Here is a 22,316-nt window from a genome sequence, read left to right on the forward strand (position 1 = left end):
CGACCAGGCCACAACCGGAAAGGATGCAGCGGCAGCTGTCTGGGGAAGGCCCCGGAAGGAAGGAGGTGCTGCTGCCCTAAGGAGGGCGTTCGGGGAGCGGGGGTGGGGACCGGCGCGGGTCCTCAGCTCTCTCAGCCGGATCCCCCACGGGGGCGGAGAGGGAGGCCGTCTCTGGAGCCAGGTCGGATACGCCGGAGCTGAATTTTTTAAAGATCATGAAAAAGTCAGACCCGGTTCTAGAAGGTTGGCGCAGGTGAAGCCGTCCTGCGACGACGAAGAGGCGGCTGCCCAAGCCAAGAGCGCCCCTGGCGCGGCCTGGCCGGGGCCTGGCGGCGGGTCTCGGGCTCCGGGGCTCCGGGGCACGCGGCCGCCACGCGCAAAGGCGGCCCTCGCCTAACCGCCGGGGGACCCCGCGACCCCGCGACCCCGCGACCGCGCGGCCTGGCGGCGCCCGGGGCCGGGGCCTCGCTGCAGGGCCCACCCCGAGCTCGGGCCAGCGCGCCCGGCCCCGGCCCCGGCCCCGGCCCCGGCCCGGCCCGCTCCCGCCGTGTCCCTGCCCTGGGTCACCACGGATTTCAGACATTCTGAAAACCCGGAGCGACGTATTCGGACAGATTTTACGTTTGCAAACCTCGAGGCTACTGGGCCTGACAAGCTACCGCGGCACGAGGTTGGGGGCCGCCGGGGGCCGTTCCCCGCTCCCAGTCCCCGCAGCCGTGGGGTCGCCGTGGGGTCGCCGCGGGGTCGCCGCGGGGTCGCCGCGGGCTCTCGGGCCCCGGACGCCCCGAGCAGGGCCAGGGGCCGCGCAGCCAGGCCGCGAACGCCAAGTACGCCCCCCCACCCCCCACGGGTAAATTAAAACCTATAAAATAACATGGGCATTATAAAATTTGTGTTAAAACGGATAACAGCTTTACTGATTTACTGACAATGAAAATATATAGCAGTTTTTCTGTCAGAGCATTTATCAACACTTGGCAACCCTGCACTAACTTGACATGTAAGATGATCAAAATGGATTATGTAATCTTTCCCATTCATTTCTATTGATTTTAGTTATGATAAAATTCATCAGTGTGCCTGGGAACGCTCAGGCTGGAAAGCTCTGGTTGACCCAAGGGGGGGGGGGGAGGAAAGGAAAGGAAAAAAGAATTCAACAGAGTTGTAACGGGATGAATATAATTTTAGAATAGGATTGCACAAATACAAAAGTCGTGCCCTAAAGGCTCCAGCAACAAATTAATACAAATAATTCTGGCAGTCTCATAAAATTACAACTGTCTATGCAGAGATTCCCTTTTGAGATGAAATCGCAAAATTCCACACTAGAAGAATTCATGTGAAAGTGCCATTAAGAAAATAGTTTGTGGAAATATTTTCAAACTTTTTTTGAACTTCAGCAGTAATCAAACTTATTTCTCTGACTGTAAGTAACATCAAAATGCCAGCAAATGGACCATTTTAATCAGTTTTATTGATTCATGCTTTCAGTTCTTATTCAGTTAAAAACAAGGCACATTAAATACATCCTCTTATTGCATGCAGCTCATTCTGTATATCAAAAGTAATAAATAAATGGCGATAAAACACCAAGACAGTTATAAAAATGACAACCCAGCCTCAAACATAGTATTTAACAGTCCCATCTAGAACAATAACCCGACACAATACATGAAAGTGCCACATATGAAAACATGCAGTGCGCACATCCGCTCCAGCACTGGGCTGTTCTTGATAGTCTTTAAAAACACAGTAGGGCTTTTTTATTCCCCGAAAAGGGTTGACATAATGCAAAACAGTGCAAGTTAGAGCATCACTGACTTCAATATTATTACATTCATATGCCAAAAATCTTTACGAATACATAAAAAAAGGAAATAAGATCAATCACCATCCTTACAGTATGTTTAGTAAAAGTCACAATGAAATTTTTGTTGTCGTACAAAAGACTAAGCTACATATTTTGGAAGAGACAAAGCTAGAAACGAAAACAGAATAGGAAGCATGCATACAATAGTAGAAATCCCAAAGTTACACTTAGTCTGAATTGATAGAAAGCAAGAATATTCAAACAGCATGACGAGTATGAGGCAGACAACCTTGGCTTAACAAATAGTCCAGCATCATCACTAGCGTTAGGACTACGGTATGGGGCTATTTAAAGGAGCGTCCAGCTCTTCACTGCAGGTGGGGCTTCCTTCACCTGAATCCCCTTAAAGGCTCTCGAGAGAAATCCCTCGATGATAAAGACAGACTCTGCACACCCCATCCCGACACCAACAGAATCATCTGATATCACATTTGTACAAAAAAAGAAAAGAAAAATTCTTTTGTGCTTGGAACAGGTTTTGAAGGGGCTTATCCCTCCGTTTCTTTTCCTCGTTTCTGAAATCAGGTAAAGAAGCTGTACAGGTTTAATTAAGAACTGACACACAAATGCGGGGGTGCTTTATTCACAGTAAAGACTTGGAACCAGCTCACTTCCAAGGCGAGTCTCTGGGATTGGTGAAGGAGCGTATGTTTTAGAATTAACAGATTTTCAGCAAAAGCAGATACACTCAAGGGAAGCGAAGTGCGCTTTTCTTTGTCCTTAAGGGAACTTCATTCATAGCAAAGCATGCACAAACCAGGCCTGTTTTACAAGTACAGCTCTGCCCAGGCCAGTCAGGCTGTAAAGCCGATCCCTACTGTAATAGGTTCAGGGAGGGCACAAGTCCTCGCTATGTTGCTCTAACTAGAAGGAGAGAAAGAGAGAGAGCACAAATGTACTACTGTGTCATGGCACATCATCTGCGGTGGGTTAAAGGACAGCTGTTTTATCAAGTGTCACCAAGTTCTAAGCAGTAAAACTTATTGTCTTGATAGGAAAACACTAAACTACAAAGCCACATGCTTCTATTATTTCTTTTTTTAAAAAGGCAGTGTAAAATGCTCACGCGTTGAAAGGAAAATGTTCACAGTGATACCTGGGAGCATCCTTTGCTCCGTTTTAGGTTTTCCTTTAGGGAGTGGCAAGTCTAAACTTCATTTAAGAGCAAATGAATGTTTTGAAGTGGGGCGGGGGCTTAGGTGAGTGAATCTCCAGTGTTTACATTATGACATCCAGGCTCATACCCCACTTGAATGAGGCATAAAGATATCTTACAATGTTCACATAAATGAAATAACAGCACAAAAGTGTTTCATGTACCAGTTCACAAAAGCTAAGATCTCAAGTCTGTAATTAAAACCCGCCACTAAATAAAGAGTTATATTTCCTATTACATACACGATCTGACCTTAGAAAATAAAAAAAGCAGGTAGCTAACTTCACAAGGGGAAGTGCAGTGGATAAATATTCAGATGATTGGTTAAGATGCTAGTGAAGTACTGCCAAAGCACACCAAGCTGGCCCTTTAAATTCAATGCACTATTTGTTAAATTCAACGTAGATTTATTTTTGTTTTGAGCCTCTACCGTGTGTACTGGGGGAGGGGTATTGTGTGGGTGTGGGCTCTGTGTGGTCCTGTTTCTTTTCTTTTTCTTTGTGGTCGAGAACTTTTCCACGGGGTACCAAAGAGAAAGGCTTTAAGCAACCCAAATGACCTTGAATACTGCAGTGTGGTGTCTTTTTACAAATAATTATAATTAAAGTTAACTGAAGTTTATTTCTATCCTCTTTTACCCTCAGTTTCAGATTACTCTCCCAAAATGATGCAATAAACTAAGCAAAATAGGCCATGTTTGACAACAGCACATGCTCCACAGTTTAGGATTTGGGGATTGAAAATTCTGCTATACAAACACAGATTTTTAATCCTTAACTTTATTACTACTGTAAAGATTTGAGAAATTTAGTCTCATCCCATTACATCCAGCTTGCCACTTAAATGCTGGTTTTAAAATAAGAAAAGCAAGGATCTTCCTGGCAACTGTAATAGTCAAAGAAAAACCAGCAGTGACTGGCAAAAAAAACCAAATTGCTGAGATGAAACTATCACTGTAACTCCCAGCAAATGTCAATGCTATCCTTATCTTACGCCTGTGATTCTGGAAGCTTTCAGAGTTTCTCTTTGAGACTCGCTCCTGTAACTCGATCTAAACTTTGTCTTCCCTCTCCAGTTTTGCCAGTCATACTCTGGATATAAATCCACACGATACTGTTTGGATGAGGAAGACAGACCATCTCAGGAAGAAGGAGCTGGGTGGGCTCCAGGCCTTCTAGAGGTCACTCCCTGCTCTACTTCTGTTAGGAACCAATCCAGTCTACGATCTTAATGTCCAGAGTTTTGTGCACGTCCAAAATTTTTTCCAGTTTCTTTTCAATTTCGGCCAAAATGTTGTCTCCAGGAGTGATTCAAAATAAAGGAAGAGACAAACAAAAAGGGAGTATGTCCAGGCTAACGGGTTACAAAATGGATGCAAAGCATTAAATCAGTGTGCATTGAAAGTGAGAAAAAAGATAAAATACACTCTTTAGAAGCTAGATTGAATGGCAAATACAAATAAAGGGTATACATCAACGTCCTAAAGCTTTGGAATGTTTCCCAGTGTTAACAAAGGCAGCTATCTATCCATAGCCACTATTTTGGAGTGGTGTAAGTCATCTGGGTTGTTACATGATGATTTGTTGTTCCTATGTCTGTTGGCTGTGGATTTACTGCTCAGACTCACAATCCTCCACAACTTCGGTCCACTGGAATGGGGACTCTTCTGTCGAGGTTCTCTTCTGCAGTTTTCATTAGTATCGCAAGTCGGCTTCCAGACACCCTTCCTTTCTGAATAGCACTCATCAGCTTCAAGAGAAAAGAGGCAACAGAGTCAGAAGGCAGGCATGCTTCCTCGCCTTTCCTCACAGCATTTTAATGGTTACCTCTGCAGCAGGCAGATGCGATTAAGTGCTCCATCAAAACCCATCGCAGGCATTACAGCTCCAACAAGAAGAGTACAATTTTTAAACATTTCAAAAAAGGAGGGAAGGGGCAGGTATTTCACAGCTGCAAAAATTACGTCTACCTATCTCTAGCAAATCAGCCTGCTTTTAAAATGCAAATCGAATGTACCACTCTTTGCCCCTTTCATGTGCTTAGGGCACATTTTTTTTTTTTGAGCAACTCAAATATTGGATCTTTAATTTCATTTTAAAATCTTAAAAAGGAATCTCAGGGATTGAACAAAGACAAACCATGACCTATATTTAACTACTCTTTTTTTTAGTGTTACTGTACTTGACAACTTCAAGTCCCTTAAATCCAAATTCCTTAAAGACTTTTTAAAGTAATTTACATTTAAGTCCTTGAAATGGACCCAGAGATCTACCTTAAGAATTAAAAGCACTCCACAGCCCAGATTTTAGTTAATTCATTTTTATCCAATGGATAAAATCAGAATTAGTCTTGAAATTACATGCAGTCAGCGGGCAAAGGCCTTTAATCTGGAAGGCACTTTGCAATTATGAGCACGGGGATTTCTTTTTTTTTCCTTCTCAAGTTGATGTGGTTTTAACTATTTGCTTTTCTTTATCTCACTTCCCCAATCTTATTTATTTATTTATTTATTTATTTGAAAAAAAAACTGACTTAGTTGTTTGTCAGGAAAAACATGTATACATAATTCTCAAAACATTTTTAGGTTATACTCTTTTAGCCTGCAGAGATACATTTCTTAAAAATGCTCTGAATAAGAGTCAGAGGCATCTGCCAAGGGGCTGGATCAGAATTTCATGACCTTATTAAAAGCTGTTTCACAAGCCACCACTTATTAGAGATGGACTTCTACATGCAGAGCGTCATTAGAGCCCAAACCTAAAAATAAAGTCATGTAATCATGCAATATCTGTAGTGAACCTTCCATGATGATTATTGAAAAAAACCTATCAATATTCGAAAAGGTGTTTAAACGGAATAAACATGGGGTCTTTAAGTTCAGAAAAGAAAAAGATTTTATTAAAAAAAAAAACAAACCTGAAAAACATACTTTACCTCTGACAAATGGCATAACATAAAGAATGCTGACATCTAAAGACAGAACAATTTATTGTTTATTGTTTTGTCTATGGTTCCATGAAGACCTTCTAAGTTTATCGGAGCTAACAAAACTGATAGACCTAGAGTTTTTTCTTGATCCATAAACATTATGTGATGGACTAGCCTTTAAAAATTCAGTTTTCTTTAAACATTACAAGTGTCTTGAAACCTTATTAGGAGAGGAAAAAAAACATTTGGGTGTGAATATATTTCGTGAGAAATACGGTCAGCATTTTTTTAAGTTGAAAATTACACTGTATATTTGTACTTAGTAGAAGCATGAATAGCCTCTTTCATTTAGAAGAGGACAAGAAATAATTATTTAAAAACTCTACAAGGAAAGCCTGCAGATGGTTTAAATTATTTTCTATGTGTTTAATTCTATTGCACTGAAGAAAATTACTTAAAAACCAAACCACATAACATATCCATAAAATTAGATTCTTATTGTTTCTAAAACTCCAGATCTTTCTACCCTAAATGCTGTTGTTTATTTACAACACACATGAAATGAAGCATAAGCTATTTCTTTGAAGAAAAGTTTTCTAAAATTCTGAGACAAACAATAAAATATTCTTGAGAAAGAGCTAGTCAAAAAAATTGGAAACATGTATTAAATGGTTTCCAGTTCCCCAGCATATATTTTAAACTCCATTTCAAATGTGCACTTAGTTGAACAGTAAGCTAAAGAACTAAACATTCTTTTTTGTAATGCTGGACACAACCTGTGAAAATTTTCTGCATTTAGATTCAACAATGCTCTTATCTGCAGCTCATCTCCAGAGAGACAATTACCATTTCCTTTGCCTTGATATTGTTTGTTTAACTTGACACAGGGAAGAAAGGGCTGACATTGACCAAAATCCCCAGCATTAATTTATTTCATGTTCAGCATTCATCATTGCCAGGGTGCAAGCAAGACCTGGCATTCATTTGAAATACCTGCCCAAGAAGCACTGCAGAAAAAACCTGGCTGCTTGGAAACCAATGCATTCTTCACATGATCAGAGTCCTATAGACAGCCACAAATAACATATGGGTTTATTAAATTTCTTTCTTTTAAGGAACTTTTAAGGAATGATGTGTAGCATCCAGTTTGAAGTTGGAATAACAAAATTTATTTCCTGCACAGTTACGATTAAACAATTGAGCGTTGGGAAAGTGGAACCTTGGAAATAGAAATGCTTCAATTATGAGATCTTGACCCCAAAATACAGGTTTTCTTTCTTTTGCCGTTCAGTTTGTTTATAATGTAAGAATATAATGACTACATTTCAGGGTTTCTAGTGAATATCTTCAAATCAATACTATTAGGTTTTTTTTTTAACTCCATAAAAAAATTACTTTCCACTTTAAAAATATGGTATTTGCCTCTTTGGAAGCAGGTAAAGAATGGTCTGCCAGTGGTATTCCATGGCATATTTCTCTAAAATGCATACTTCTTATTCAGCCCTTTAAGGTATAATTAACTTGGATTTAATCTAAATTGCCCAATACAAGGTAGTCTCTTAGGAAAAAAAAAGAAGGAAAGAAAGAAAAGAAGAACATGCACCATGTAGAGCCTGATTCTTGGGAGCGGACATAGGCAACTTTTGTCGGCTTCAAGCTTTCTTTTTTTTTCGGAATGAAATGACAACCCCGTAGACTTAAGAATCCATTCTCAAACAGCCATTCAGAGCCAAAAGATAAAAGCAAATACACTTGTTTCCTCTCACACAGCTCACCTGCAAAAACTCATTGAGTTCGACCTGTCCATTTTTGTTCAGATCTACTTCATTCAGAATTTCATGTAGTGTATTCTCATCCATTTGGACGCCGATACTCTAAATAAAAGGAAAGCATGAAATCATGAGGCTTAATTAAACATGATGCATACCCTTTTATTAATGGCACCAACGTTTCAAAAGTTACAAGAGAAGATTGCTTATAGAAAGCACCAATGAAAAAATGATCTAATCGAGCTTTTACATTTTTCTGCTGGCAAAGATACTGAACCAAAAAAATATTACCTCTAATACACGCTGAACATCAACGATAGTAATAAAGCCCTTTTGGTCTGCATCAAACTTATGAAATCTCTTCTTGTACCTGAAACACAACATTGAACATTGGAAAAATATACCTAAGTAGGTCAAGTCAAAACAGAGAGACATGGAAACTTATGAGAAGTACCTGTCAATGTCTGAAGGCAGGAGGCTAATTTCAGAGCGATCTGTTAACTGTTCTGATCGAGATTTATAGCCCATTTCATAATACAGAAACTTCCTGGCTGTTTCAAGTTCCTCCTAAAACACAGGCACACACAAAGTTCAAAGATTTATGGAAAGAATTATTGATTTTTTTTCTTTCTCACTTTTCTGACCAACACATTTTTTTATTTCTTCCAGTTTCACTAAAGTATACTTTATATTCAATAAAATGCACCTATTTTAGATAATGCAGTTTGAGGTATACTCCACCACCACCAGGATAGAGAACATCTCCATCAGCCTAAGCAGCTTTCTCGGGCCCTTCTGCAGTCGATCTGCTAGCCTCAGGCCATCACTGATCCACTTTCTGTCTCCTGAGTGTTTCTGCCTTTTCTCATGTTTCACATAAAAGGGTCCACAGAGTATGTAGTATTTTTTGTGTTTGACTGCTTTTGTGTAGCATAATAATTCTGAGATTCATTCATGTTGTTGCATGTTTTAATGTTTCGTTTCTTTTTCCTGCAGAATATTCTCACCCAGTATCTTCTAACCAAATCTCCACAATCAAATCCTTGTGGTTCAGTGACAAAGCAATGAAAGGCAGTGAACAACTACTATACTGCAGCGCGTACGGTCACTGGCACGACATCATGGGATTAGGCACTCTGAAGATTTGTCACAGGGATGCTGAGAGTTGGGTGGAAGGTGCGGAGCCACGAGAAGAAACGAGCTCTCGGAAAGGTTACTCAGACACCTTCCCACTGTCCCCAGCCTCAGCAGAGAGTAGCTATTGTTGAGAGCACCGTCTTTCTTAGTTTTTCATGTTACTCTCCTGCTGGCTTACAGCTTACAAACTGTCTTTTTCTTTCCTTTCCCTTTTTGGAATTTTGTACTACATTTGCCCACCTTCTGTCTTCTGGTTCTGTTCTTATTTGCCACAATATTTTAAAGCTCAACAGTAGTTAAATAATCCCATCTGCAAATTCTCTGAGTACCCAGAGATATAATTTTTCTGGGCTGGCATATAAACTCATTTAGAGCAGCCTCCTATTTGAATATCTATTTCCTCTTACCAATATTTATTTTGCTCTTTTCACACTGAAAATCATCCTCCTTGCCAACAAAGAAAGAAATTTGGTATTAAACTCTGGGGTGAATTGTTCTCCCTTTTCTCCAGCATTCAAGAATATGGTGCCAGTCACTTTAAGCAATGATCTAGGTTAGGCTTGACATGCATTCTTTGCGATTTTTAAATTTTTTTTTTATGCTCTTCACAATTTTTCCCAATCTTTAGCAAACTCCTGACACAATTTTATTCGTACATCCACGTTAGTCCTGGATACCCTTTCACTGTGGAGCACTTGTCTCCCCTCTGTTTTCAATGTGGTGTCTATTGGCTGGCTTTGTTTTGAGTCACAGTCCCCTTTCTCCGCTTGCTTGTAAGAATAAGTGAAAAGAATCAGTTTGGAAGGAATTTCTCTTTGTGGGCCTCTCTCAATCGACTTAAGGGGTCTTCTCTTCCAAGTCTCTCAAGGAAACGTATGCTTTATCTGAAGGTACAAAACCTGCCTCACCAAATGCTACGGCAGCATTTCCCAACATGCATCCTGAGAGGTCTCCCTCCCACCAGCCCTTCCAAAGAGAGAGACTTGGTCTGTCTCTGAATAAGTTCCCTTCTGGAAGCTGACATGGACATTCAAAAGGCGCCAAATCATCTGTGCTAAAGAAAATGGTTTCTTTCGCTTAACTCAGAATTTCCCGAACTCTTCTGTCTGTGTAGTGATCTTTTGATTTACACCCTGCAGAGCACAATTTGGCAATGTCCCATCTTCTAAACGTCCCCATCAACTCCTCTATCAATCCCCAGTCCCCCTAGACAATGTCTTCCCTAATCAGTTCTTCCAATGTGGTTGGATTTGATCTTGGGTGGCTGTTAGACTCTAAGTCTTCCTCTAAATTTTGAAAATAAGACACACATTTCAGAGGTATATATTGGTTGTAACCACTCAATTAGATTTCAAGATCCTTGAAACTATGAGCTATTTATTATTCCCCTGAAATATTTGGTATAATGCTCAGTATACAAGTCACTCATTAAGTATTGACTGGTAAAAACAACCACAATTCATCTACAGAGAGTTATTTATCACCTTGTTCTGCTTTCACTTTTGCAGGTTAAATAATCCCAATGCTTTTAACCTTTTCTCAGAAGTCCAGCTTTCTAACCTTTAATTCTTTTTTTTTCCTTCTCCTTTGTTCTCTCTAGACTCTCCACAGGTCTCATTAATACTCCTATGGCTCAGATACTAGGTAATAACTTTAGGTCTTTTATTTCTCTTACTTTGTTGAGGGGGATGGGGGAATATTTCTGAGCACACGTCTCTACTCATAAAACTTGAACTGAATGAAGTTAAATCTAGTTTCCTCAGGAGGGCCAAACACAGCCAGTTTACAGAAATTTTCTCCCTCCTTCCTACCTCCTACAGCCTGAATTCCTGGCACAAACTATCTTCCTGCATATTCAAATCTTTCCAAACATAATTTTTACAGGAACACATTATCCCCAATCTTTCTATATGGTAAAAAAAAAATGATTGGCATTAGCAAAGAAGCAAGTTTCATTCTTATGTCACCTTTCGTATGGAGCTTTAGTCAATCAAATCAAAACTCAACACTCGAAGAGCCACGACCAGTCCTCCCAATGCAGAGGCACAATGCAAGGTGGGGAAAGCATATGCCCTGAGATCAGAGTTCCTGGTTTTAGCCCCAGTTCCACAATTTACTGGATGTATGAACTCTGACTGGACTTAATCCCTGAGCTTGTGTTCTCAACTATAAATCGGGAGTGAAGGTTATCCCTGACAGACCTGTGGTCGGGTTAAGGAGCTCTTTAGCCAGTGACTTCTGCTATCAGTACACTATAAACATTGCATTAAAATTACTATAGGAAAAAATTTTAAATGTAGGGCTATGATTTCACCCCTGAAGACCCTGACTCTGATAGTCTAAAGTCAAGCCTCAAAAATCTGTTCTTTTCCCTACATTTCCAGGTGACTCTGATACATAACCACCTTTGGGAACCTACACCAGAATGAGAATGCTTTAAGGACAGCATCTAGGTCCAATTCTTCCTTACACCTTCCACATATGACACAGATGTTCAGTTACACTCATCAACAGTTATTTATTCAGGGCCTACCATGGCTGACAGTGAGGTTATAGAAACAAAGCAGATCATGTCCTCTCCTTTGGAAAGCTTATTTCCTGGATGAGAGGCAGATAACAAACAAACAAACCACCAAAAACATGGTATATCAAATGGGAATAGATACCAAAAAGAAAAATGAAGTAGGGAGAGGGATGGAAAATGACATCAAGATGGGTAGGTGGTGCTCCTTCATTCAAACCAGGTAAGGAAGGCCTTTTTCTTTTTTTCAAGATTTTATTTATTTATTTGACACAGAGAAAGAGAGAAAGCTACAAGCAGGGGAAGCAGAAGGAGGAGCAGGAGAAGCAGGTTCCCCACTAAGCAGGGAAACCCAATGTGGGACTCTGTCCCAGGACCCCAGCATCATGACCTGAGCTGAAGGCAAATGCTCAGCCAACTGAGCCACCCAGGTGCCTCAAGGAAGGCCTCTTTATAGTAGAGACCAGTAGGAAGAGAAGGGTTGGCCACAAGGGTATCTAGGAAAGAACGTTCCAGGCAGAGAAATCCGCAGGGCTTAAATAAGGAAAAGCAACTCAACTCATGGGGAGTGAATGAATGGGAAGTCCAGAGAGATCAGAGAGGTGGTGGCCATATCAGGATGACCTTGTAAATCACTGTAATGAGTCTGGCTTTACATGGAGTAAAAGAGAGCGTGCTTCAGCAAAGAAATTGTTAATTCTCAGTCCTCATCCTACTGGTCTATTATCATTTGATGCAGTAGATTGCTTTTCTTTTCTTGAAATATTTTCTTCCTTTCCTTCTAGGCCACAACTCTCTCTTTAGTGTTTTTACACTTTCTCGAACCTCACTAGCTATTACTTTCCTTTTCTCAGGGAGGCTTCCTTACCTACCCAACTTTTAGACTCTGGAGAGATCCAGGGCTGTGTCTGAACAACTTGCTGTTATCTAACTACACAAACTCCCTAGATGAGCTCATCCAGCGTGATGGCTTAAATACCAACTCAAATGTATATCTTTAGTTCAGACCTCCCCTCTGAACTTCATGTGGACTGACATATACAATGATCTGGCTGAGGTTTTAATAGAATCATTTAAGTTGTTAAAGTAAGAACCCTGTTTCGTGGGAGGGAAGCTTTTATAATAAACCATGAAAGAAATGCTGGTAGCTGGAAACAGGGTGATAGCAGCTGAACGTGTTAAGAAGGGGGCTGAACTCAAGCTATTATTTGAAGAGAAATATGATACAGTTTGCTGATGGATTCAGATCAAGTATGATACTAAGATTTAGGTCTAAAGAACCAAAAGGTGGAATTGCTATTTTTTATATGGATTGGTTAGTAGTGGTGGTGGTGGTGGTGGTGGTGGTGGTTTGGGGGAGGTGGGACGAGACCCAAAAGAGATGGTGTTGTGGACTGAACTTTTCCACCCAAAATCCATATGTTGAAGTCCCTAACCACCAATGTGATGGTATTTGGAGATGGGGCTTTGGGGAGGTAATTAGGTTTAGGTAGTTTTGAGAATGGGGTCCCCTTTCCCCCTCTCTCTATTCCATGTGAGGACACAGCAAGAAGACAGCTCTCTGAAAGCCAGGAAGCGCACTCTTGCCAGAAACCAATCATTCTGGCACTCTAATCTCAAGCTTCTAGCCTCTGGAATTGAGAGAAATAAATGCCTGTTGTTTAAGTCACCTAATCTGTGGTATTCTCTAATAGCAGCCTGAGTAGATTAAGGCAAATAGTGTTCCAGAAAGTAGTTCGAGAAGGAGGGAGGAATCAACTGTGTCAATGCCACTAACTAAAACTCCAAGGAGGACCAAGAACTGACAAGTATATTGAGCAACAGGGAAGTCAATGGTGAGCGTGATTGGAGATACTACAGCGAAGTGGTAAAAATGAGCTTAAATGGAATGGGTTCAGGAAAGACAAGGAGGGGTGAGGGAAGGGGAGTAGGAACTGAACCAATGAGCACAGAAAGTATTTTTTTGTATAAACACAGGAAAATGTCTCTGCATATTATGGTTTGGTTTAATTAAAAATCACAATAACCTTCTATTTCTTACAAGCCCAGGTCTGTACATGTAGGCATCTGAGCATCATTGGCTTTCTTTTTGCAATTTGGATATAAATATAAAATTCCAAATGACACAAATCAATAAGCATTTAGCGGTCAGGCAATAAAACCACTATTTCCTACCAAAGGCAAATTTGCGGAAGTGTGAATTTCACTACTGAATATGACCTAAAAGTGAAAACCAGAAAAGGTTCTACCCACAATCATTATTATCCTACTTTTTCAGGAATTATGACCACAAATTTAAGAGTATTTTTCTATAAGGGATTTTCCAGAAACAACCAAAAAATTTTGAAGCCAGAATATCTTTTCAGTTTCCTAAGACCTAGTAAGATTAAACACCCCCCCCCCAACACAGAAACTGGCAAGAAATCTAAAGTTCCCACTGAAAAACTATGCTAGCCTCTACTACCAGACCAAGACATGGCCTGTTTATAATAGAAACTGTGGTTTTAAAGACTTCTTTACGATACCTCTTTTTTTTTTTTTTTTTTTTTTTTTTTTAGATTTTATTTGAAAGAGAGAGAGTACAAGAGAGAGAGGGAGAAGTAGGGTCCCCTGGTCATGAGGGAGTCTGATGCAGGGTTGCATCCCAGGACCCTGAGGTCATGACCCGAGCCAAAGGCAGATGCTTAACCAACTGAGCCACCCAGGTGCCCCATAATACCTCTTTTTTATAATCATCCCAATTCAGCTCTTTGGCCATCAGTTCAACAATCCTGGGTAGGGCTTCCTCTGCTGCCTGGACGTTTAGGAAGGCCAGGCGAGTACGCCGTGAAATCATATCCACTGCTGTGCAGGCATACTCCTTAATCCCATATTTCACCTGAGTTTAAATTAAAACAAAATCATTAGTGTAGGCCTTTTCTTATAAAGAAGAAATAAAATTTCACTTAAAAAAATGCACACTTTAGGAAAAGTGACATTGTTCTTTATACACTCTGGTTCTCTAGTAGGCATAAGACAAATAATGACATCATACAAGTTCCCCGTCTGCCTGCCAAAGGAGGTTTATAAATTGGGACAAAATGGAAAAGAGCTGATGTCTTCTTCCTCCATTGACCCTGGCACAAACATGCAAACCGCATCTCATTTACCATCCACAGTAATCACTTACCTCTTTGCTTATATATAATATGGATGTTAATTTACATAGCCAAGTAGGCAAAGAACAAGTATTAAAAAGTATGATCTCATCTCTTTAAGCTGTCCAGAGTTTTCTGTCTCAGAGTGCCCAGATGACAGAAGGCTTGCAGTCAATCAACAAGCAAATGCTTATTGGACACTCGTGCTTTAAAGTACAATGAATCATAAATAAATATAAAGCATGGTCTCTGGCTTCACACTGAGAAACCAAGCTTCAATCTTTGGGAAGTTAAGTGCCAAATCAAGATATGTCATCAGCCAGCACGTGAGTGCTAGCAAATAGAAAAGTTACAAATTCACAAAAGAGGCAAACAACTGTGAAGTCACAAGACTTGGGACAGCTCTGTGGAGGAGGAAGAAATACATATTTTCTATTAATATCATTACCATTGTCAGTATCACTTCAGAATTAACATTTAAACTTGTAAATGAAGGGATGTCGGTTGGGCACTTTGCTAAACATTTTGGCTGGCAAATGGGCATTAAAACATAGCTACATGTAATTTTTAAAGAAGGTGGGATAAGTGAACAGGTAGGTGAACAGCATCCCATGGCAGACAGGAAATTCCCACGTAGCCATTCACATACCTCTGCTTCAATGTATGGGAATTCTGACACAAGACGCACTCCAACGATGGGCCACCTTTTGCCAGTTACACTTGCCATTTTGGCCACCTCAAAAGCCTTGTCGCCATAGGTGGCGGCAAGATGCTGCGCCACCTAGGAAAACAAAATTGTATTAGGCAGGTACTTTGAATATCAATACCTTCTAGGCAGGAAGCAAAAAATGCACATGCTTGTCCTGTCAGTTTTTCACAGCCTACGCGTAACTAATAGTTCCAGGAGGGTATTAGATTTTGATTTTGTGGGAGGAAACCACTTGGGCTCTGAATGCTTAGGCCAGCACTAACTCTGCCACGCATGTATCACTGTATCCGTGACTGATGAAGCTTCGGCTTCACTCTGCTCCCAATATCATTTCTGAAGAACAGCCCTCCTTACGCTCGCGACAGAAAGAATGTGGGATGATGCTCTGTCTGTGGAGAACAAACCAAACCAACCCCAGACTTTAAAATAGAGACTAGGGATCCCTGGGTGGCGCAGCGGTTTGGCGCCTGCCTTTGGCCCAGGGCGCGATCCTGGAGACCCGGGATCAAATCCCACATCGGGCTCCCGGTGCATGGAGCCTGCTTCTCCCTCTGCCTGTGTCTCTGCCCCTCTCTCTCTGTGACTATCATAAATAAATAAATTAATTAATTAATAAACAAACAAATAAATAAATAATTTAAAAAAAAAATAAATAAAATAGAGACTAGTGTGTGCATTGCTTTTTAGGCAACTGAAGAAAAGTATGATCAGCTTTTTTTCCTGAGTTCATCTCCACAGCATGCAGACAGAAAGGAACCCAGCAAAAAGTAAATTCTAAACCAGGGAGGCCTCCTGGTTGCCAACTCTGTTAGTGGCAATAGTGAGATGAGGTGAAGAGTAGGATGACGCACACCCACCTCACTTTCAAGCCCATAATCCTGGACAAGCCTAATGTAGAGGGTGGGGCTCCAATCCTTCCCCCCTTGCAGGAAGAGCCCAACTGTTCTGCTTGGTCCTGCTTTCAGATTGTGAGTCTTGATGGCAGCATTTATGGTGTCTTCTGCCATAGATCGATATGTTGTCCACTTTCCACCTACAAATAATTGATAAATAATTCACTAGGTAACTACCCCTTATTTTCCTTATAATTACCCACTTGCCAACTTATTCATAACAAAATTCACCTGTGGCTTACAATAAGTATGGTGAAGCAATGTGTAAGACTTAACTCGGAATCATAAAAAACCTCCCCGTTCATTAGCACCGAGAGCGATTCTGGTGTGACAGTTTATCTCAGGTCCTGTCTAAAGCACACCCAAAACACAAGATAATATCCCATACCTGCTATAGTGATGAGGCCACTCTCACTGATATCCACGACATGATTTCGGGAGATGGACTGAGTGTCTGCAGACTTGGGATCTGTAACAAGGGGACGAATACCACTCCATGCTGCCAGGACGTCCCCTCTTCTCACTGCCCAGAGTCAATGGTAAGGGTTAAGAGATTACCAAAGATATCTCAACAAAACTATGAAATAGCTAATAAGCAGGAGAGAATTCAATAAAAGGAACACATCAATATTCACTTTGAAAGAGAGACGAAGCCCTTAAGTATAACAATGAAGGGAGTGGGTAAGTACCACAAAAACGTATTCTATTGCAAAGATAATCTCCACCAAAAAAAAGCAAATAACCTGAAAATCACTGACACTGATTCCTACCAAAAGAGGAAACAAAAGAAACACAAGTTAGCAGCCTTCAGCTGAAAGGATCTGGAATAGCTGAAAGGAACAACAACAAAGTAGAAACAAAACAAACCAATAGATGTGTGACTTGTTATATTTCCTCCTAAAATATATCTAGCTGGCTCATCTCAGGTAAGACAAAGGTCCTTACTAAGCAAACACGCCTGAAACAGGATATTTTCTCCCCTCATCAATGCTACCTTCTTTTTGAGCATTTATAGTAGGCCTAAGCTTGTCAAAGCACTTGACATACACATTTCAACTCATTTAATCTCTCAATGATGTACAGCATCAGTTACTACTATTCTCACCATAGAAATGAGGAAAAATAAAAAAAAACTGAGAAAGTTTAACCAACTAGCCCAAAGCAAACATCTTATAAATGGTAGAAGAGCATCAGAACCAATTCTTTCTCGTTATAAAGATCATATTCTTAACCATTAAATGTATGCTCTTTCAACTCTTGACAATATCTTTTTTTTTCTCTCACCCCATCATCTTTGTAGCTGCCAGGAAAGTAGGAATACTGGCTCCTCCCAGTTTAGGCACAACACATTTCTATTATAGTGTATGGAAGGTCTTTGAATATTCAAGATCCCATGAAATTCCTCTTATACCCTGTCAGAATACAATTACCTCTCTATACCAAGATTTTATGGAGTTTATAATAGAATTAGACAGTTTTGCATAGCACTCATTACTGACCTAAAAATGGCTAAGGAGAATAGACTAGTTCAGGGTGTACCAAAAGGGGCAAGGGCAAGACCCAAGGGCAGTTTTAAGAATCTACTCTTCTTCTTCTTCTTCTTCTTCTTTTTTTTTTAAAGATTTTATTTATTTATTTGAGAGAGAGAAAGAGATAGCAACAAAGCTAGTGAGAAAGAGCACAAGCAGGGAGGCGAGGGAGAAGCAGACTCCCCACTGAGCAGGGAGCCCGATTTGGGACTCGATCCCAGGACCCTACCATGACCCAAGCTGAAGGCAGATGCTAAACCAAACGAGCCACTCACACACACCCAGAATCTATTTTTTATCTAGGTCAGATTCAGGAATGGCTTAGCCCTTCCTGAATGGCTTAGCCCTTTCTTTCTCCACTCTCCACAACAAAAATCTGACTACATGTACCAACCCAAGAACTGCCAAATGATTAGACAATGAGGAGGTGGATGCTTACCTGGTCCTCCTGCACTTACTTTCATAGACCAGTTAATCTCTCCCAGGATAAGAGAGAAGTAAGTGCAAGTTTGCTTTGACCATGACATGGGATCAGGTGTTACCTCCTGTATCTTATTCCCAGCCAGGACCCTCACGGATGAAAAGCTGACTGTCTTTAAAACATCAAGACGATGGGAAAGCTGGATTGCAGAAGGATAAGCTCAAAGTGGATTAAAGATCTATACATAAAAGCTAAAACTAGAAAACATTTAGAAAAAAATATAGGGGAAAATCTACATGACATTGGGTCTGGCAGTGATTCCTTGTATATGATATCAAAGGCACAGACTACAAAAGAAAAAAAGATGAAATGCACTTCTCAAAATTAAAAACTTTTGTGCATCAAAACACATTACCAGCAGAATGAAAAGGCAACCCATGTAATAGGAAAAAATATTTGTAAATTATATCTCTGACAAGGAGTTAGAACCCAGAATACATAAGAACTCTTGAAACACAATAACTAAAAAAGACAACCTGATTGAAAAATGGGCAAAGGATTTTAAAAGATACTCTCCAAAGAAGATATGCAAATGGCCTATAAGCAAATAAAATAATGTTCAATATCATTAACCATTAAAAAATGCAAATGAAAACCACAATGAGATACACCTTCATATCCATTAGGATGACTATTAAAAAAAGTTAAAAAGCAGAAAATAGCAAATGTTGGTGAGGATGTGGAAAAACTGGGATAGCCTTGTATGCTGCTAATGGGAAAGTGAAATGATGCAGCCACTATGGATAAGTGTATGGCAGTTCTCCAAAAAAATTCAATGCAGGATTACCATATTATCTAGCAATGACAATTCTGGGTACACACACAAGCCCCAAAGAATTGAAAGCATGGAAAATTTGTACATCTCCATGTTCATAGCATCATTCATAACAATCAAAATATGGAAGTAACCCAAGTGACCACCAATAGATGAATGGATAAACAACATGTGGCATATACATAAAATGGAGTATCATTCAGCTTTGAAAAATAAGGAAATTTTGACACATGCTACCTTGAAGACATTAATTCATTCACAAAAGGACAAATATTGTATGGTTCCACTTATATGTATACCTAGAGTAGATACATTCATAGAGACAGTAAGCGTAGCGATTGCCAGGGTGTAGGGGGGTTTGGTATGGGAGGTTAGTGTTTAATGGGTGCAGAGTTGGGGAGGATAAAAAAGATCTGGAGATGGATAGTGGTTATAGTTGCATAAAAATATGAATATATGTAATGCTACAGAGTTGTACACTTAAACATGGTTAAAATGACAAAATGATAAAAATCCTAATTTTAAAAGAATCAAGACAAAAGGAAAAATTAACATATTTCAAGTCTTAGAAAATTAAGGAAATATTTTACATATCATACATAAATATCAGGACCCTTACCAGCCCGTACCATGCCTAGACTTAGTTCAAATTAAAAGATCTCATTCAGGGGAGCAGTTTTGTGAGTAGAGGAGAGTGTGGGTTTCAGATCCCCTCAATCTTTGGTAGTGTGCCCTTGTACAGTGAATCCCCTATATTTCCACACAGAACCACCTGAAAAGTATCTAGAAAATATCTGGCAGACTCTATGGAAAGAGTCACAAAGACTCCTTGAAATGACTGGAATAGTCCAAATAAAATTTTTTTTAGGTGCCTAACCAAGCACAGGGAAGAGACCCTCAAAACAAATTATACTGAATGACAGATTATGCCTCCATCTTGATCTCAAATGAAAAAAAAAAAAAAGATTTCTGATAAAGATAATTTTATCTAAGGTAAAGTTAGCATATTTTAATATAGCTCCTTGAGGGCCACAATCTTAGCCAGAATACACGTGTACAGTGGTGTTCAATCAAATCCAGATCTAAACACTGCCTCAGAAACAAAGGGAAAGGAAACACCTTAACCGGGTCAGATAGCCGAAGGCTTCCAGTCTTGTTAACTAGAGACCTAAGGGAATTTCAATGCTGAGTTTCCATTTCTAAACCTGCTCCTCTGGTATGTGTATTCTCTTAATTAGGTTTAATCCTGATAGTTTCCATGGAATGAGGGTTACTTCTAGTTTCATGCAATTCCACAAAAGTCTTGTGAAACGTCAACACAAATCATGCAATGTTTTAATCTTTACAAAAAACCTAACTAGGAAATTACCACTATTTTCCATTAGAGTTCAAATAGCCCTCTGAGTCAAAAATAAAACTTAGCCAACCACATAGAACGTCATTGTGGTCACCACAAAGTCTGCAGAGTGTGTCTGTGAAATTCCTTAGGTAGCCACATTGATCAGGAATTTGGCTTCAACTCTTAAAGCCCGCTGACTGATTTTAAAATTATTTGATGGAAAATTAGACTCTCTAGAGGAAATCTGAAGCATATGCAAATAGTTTCTGTGGCAAATGCTTTACCTTTTCTGGTATAACAGGCAGAAAAACACATCTGCAAAACTGTGCTGTCTAAAACAAAAAGACCAAACTAAAATATTTGAGGTTTCCATTCATAGAAGAACATTCAATAAAACATTATGTATACTGATATCATTTTCGCTCCTTACTCTTGAAATTGAAACTCAAAAAAAGAAAACCCTACCGAGAAGAGTTTATAATGTGTTAGAAACCTTAATTTATTTTATATTTTAGCATTCAGCTCTTCAACCCCAGAATGGTGTCAGATTAATGCTGGAATTAAATTTATTTAAAAAGATACATGTCAGGATAATCAAATTCTAAATAATATTTAAAGTATGAAAAAGTCTTTATGAGCTGCAGGAGTTTTGTATTATTAGACCAGAGGGGGTTGGATCAGGTTACCTATCAGTTTTCTCACAACCTTAAGACTTAAAGATTTTTGTGGATTCTTCAAAATGCTATTTCCTACTGAGGGATGAAGTGCTTGTACCTCTCCACCACTGGAATTAAGTAATGACGGGTCAGGGCCATAGGCATAATCTACATCCATAGGGCAGAGCAGAGCTAAACACATAAAACATGAATTCTAACCTCTTGTATAAAAGACAGCAACTAACTGAACTAACATGTTTCCCTCCTTATCACCTATTCACCCACAGTGGAAACCTTGCACACTGTTAAACAAACCCTAATTAAAGTTCTTTGAAGAAAGAGATTCAAAAGCAGTAGACAGAAAAGAGAATCGTTAAATTATCTTTTAATTCTGCCTGAAACTGCTGCAGCCACATGGGCTGGTAATAACCCGACGATGAAGCTAACTTGGAGGGTGAAAGAGTGAAGAGAAATAAGGACCGTGTACCTTAGATATTGCAGAATCACTGAATTTATCACTTGTTGAGTGTCCTTAAATCTGGAGGGTGTTTGTTTTTTTTTTTTTTACAAGATAATACATTTATTTTACATAACAAAAAATACAAATTCAATGACTCTCTAAAAGAGTATTTCCTTCTCTAAAAGTGTCCATAAAAGCACCTAGATTTCTTAGAGCAGCACTGTTGCCTAGACTTTTCTGCAGTGCTGCAAACACTGTCTCCACACTCTCTGATTCACTTGCCATGAGTGGCATGTGCCTATTAAGCACTTGAAATGTGGTTCATGTGACTGAGGAACTGAATTTCAAATTTTATTTTAATTTTAACTAATTAAAAATTAAATAGCCACACGATATGCACATGCACAGGCTACGATATTACCCAAGTCAGCTCTAGAATAAAAATCCCCAAGTCCAATCTTACACTTGTCCTGGTAGATCATGAAGCTGGGTACTCCCACCATGGCCCCCTTCCCCACATCTCTAAGCATCCTTCTAGTGAAACTTCACTGTATTTCCTTTGCTCATGAGAGTACAATCTGCTATAATAGCATGCTTTCCCCCCAGATACCAACTGTCCTAACATGTTCCATATTTATCATTTCGAAGTGTCTCCCTCTCCCATTAATCTCATGAGTTCAAAGAAACAAACATATTTTTACTAAATTCAGTACTCAGAAACACTAAATTAAGTACTAACTTTTACTAACTTAATACTATAGTCTTTACTAAACTAAGTACTACCCTCAAGTTCTTATCCAGAAATCATTTCTGTCATTCAGGTTGTAGCCAAGAGTAGGTAGTGGACATCATCTACTTTAAATTCTCCAAAGTATAACATGTGTGAAGAAAATCACTCAAGTCAAGGCTTTTATGCTTCAGAGCTCAAAAATTCATCTTGATCTTTCTGGTTCTCT

General features: G+C 39.7%; 1 protein-coding gene across 4 annotated transcripts in view; it reads right to left on the reverse strand.

Annotated features, from left to right (window-relative positions):
* Positions 1-1,454: 1,454 nt before the first annotated feature.
* The window catches only part of GPD2 (glycerol-3-phosphate dehydrogenase 2), a 140,655-nt gene continuing 119,793 nt past the window's right edge, over positions 1,455-22,316 (reverse strand). For 3 of the 4 annotated variants that reach the window (XM_055308239.1, XM_055308237.1, XM_055308238.1), the window contains exons 10-17: positions 16,509-16,643; positions 16,085-16,260; positions 15,168-15,299; positions 14,101-14,259; positions 8,178-8,290; positions 8,015-8,093; positions 7,730-7,828; positions 1,455-4,775 (exon numbers count right to left, since the gene is read on the reverse strand). In XM_055308239.1, coding sequence (XP_055164214.1) covers positions 4,650-4,775; positions 7,730-7,828; positions 8,015-8,093; positions 8,178-8,290; positions 14,101-14,259; positions 15,168-15,299; positions 16,085-16,260; positions 16,509-16,643 — 1,019 coding nt within the window. In that variant the 3' untranslated portion in view covers positions 1,455-4,649. The remainder of the gene's footprint in view (positions 4,776-7,729; positions 7,829-8,014; positions 8,094-8,177; positions 8,291-14,100; positions 14,260-15,167; positions 15,300-16,084; positions 16,261-16,508; positions 16,644-22,316) is intronic. The other variant, XM_055308240.1, reaches the window with a different exon arrangement.

This window comes from Nyctereutes procyonoides, unplaced genomic scaffold (genome assembly GCF_905146905.1).
Source record: "Nyctereutes procyonoides isolate TBG_1078 unplaced genomic scaffold, NYPRO_anot_genome, whole genome shotgun sequence".
NCBI classification, from domain to species: domain Eukaryota; kingdom Metazoa; phylum Chordata; class Mammalia; order Carnivora; family Canidae; genus Nyctereutes; species Nyctereutes procyonoides.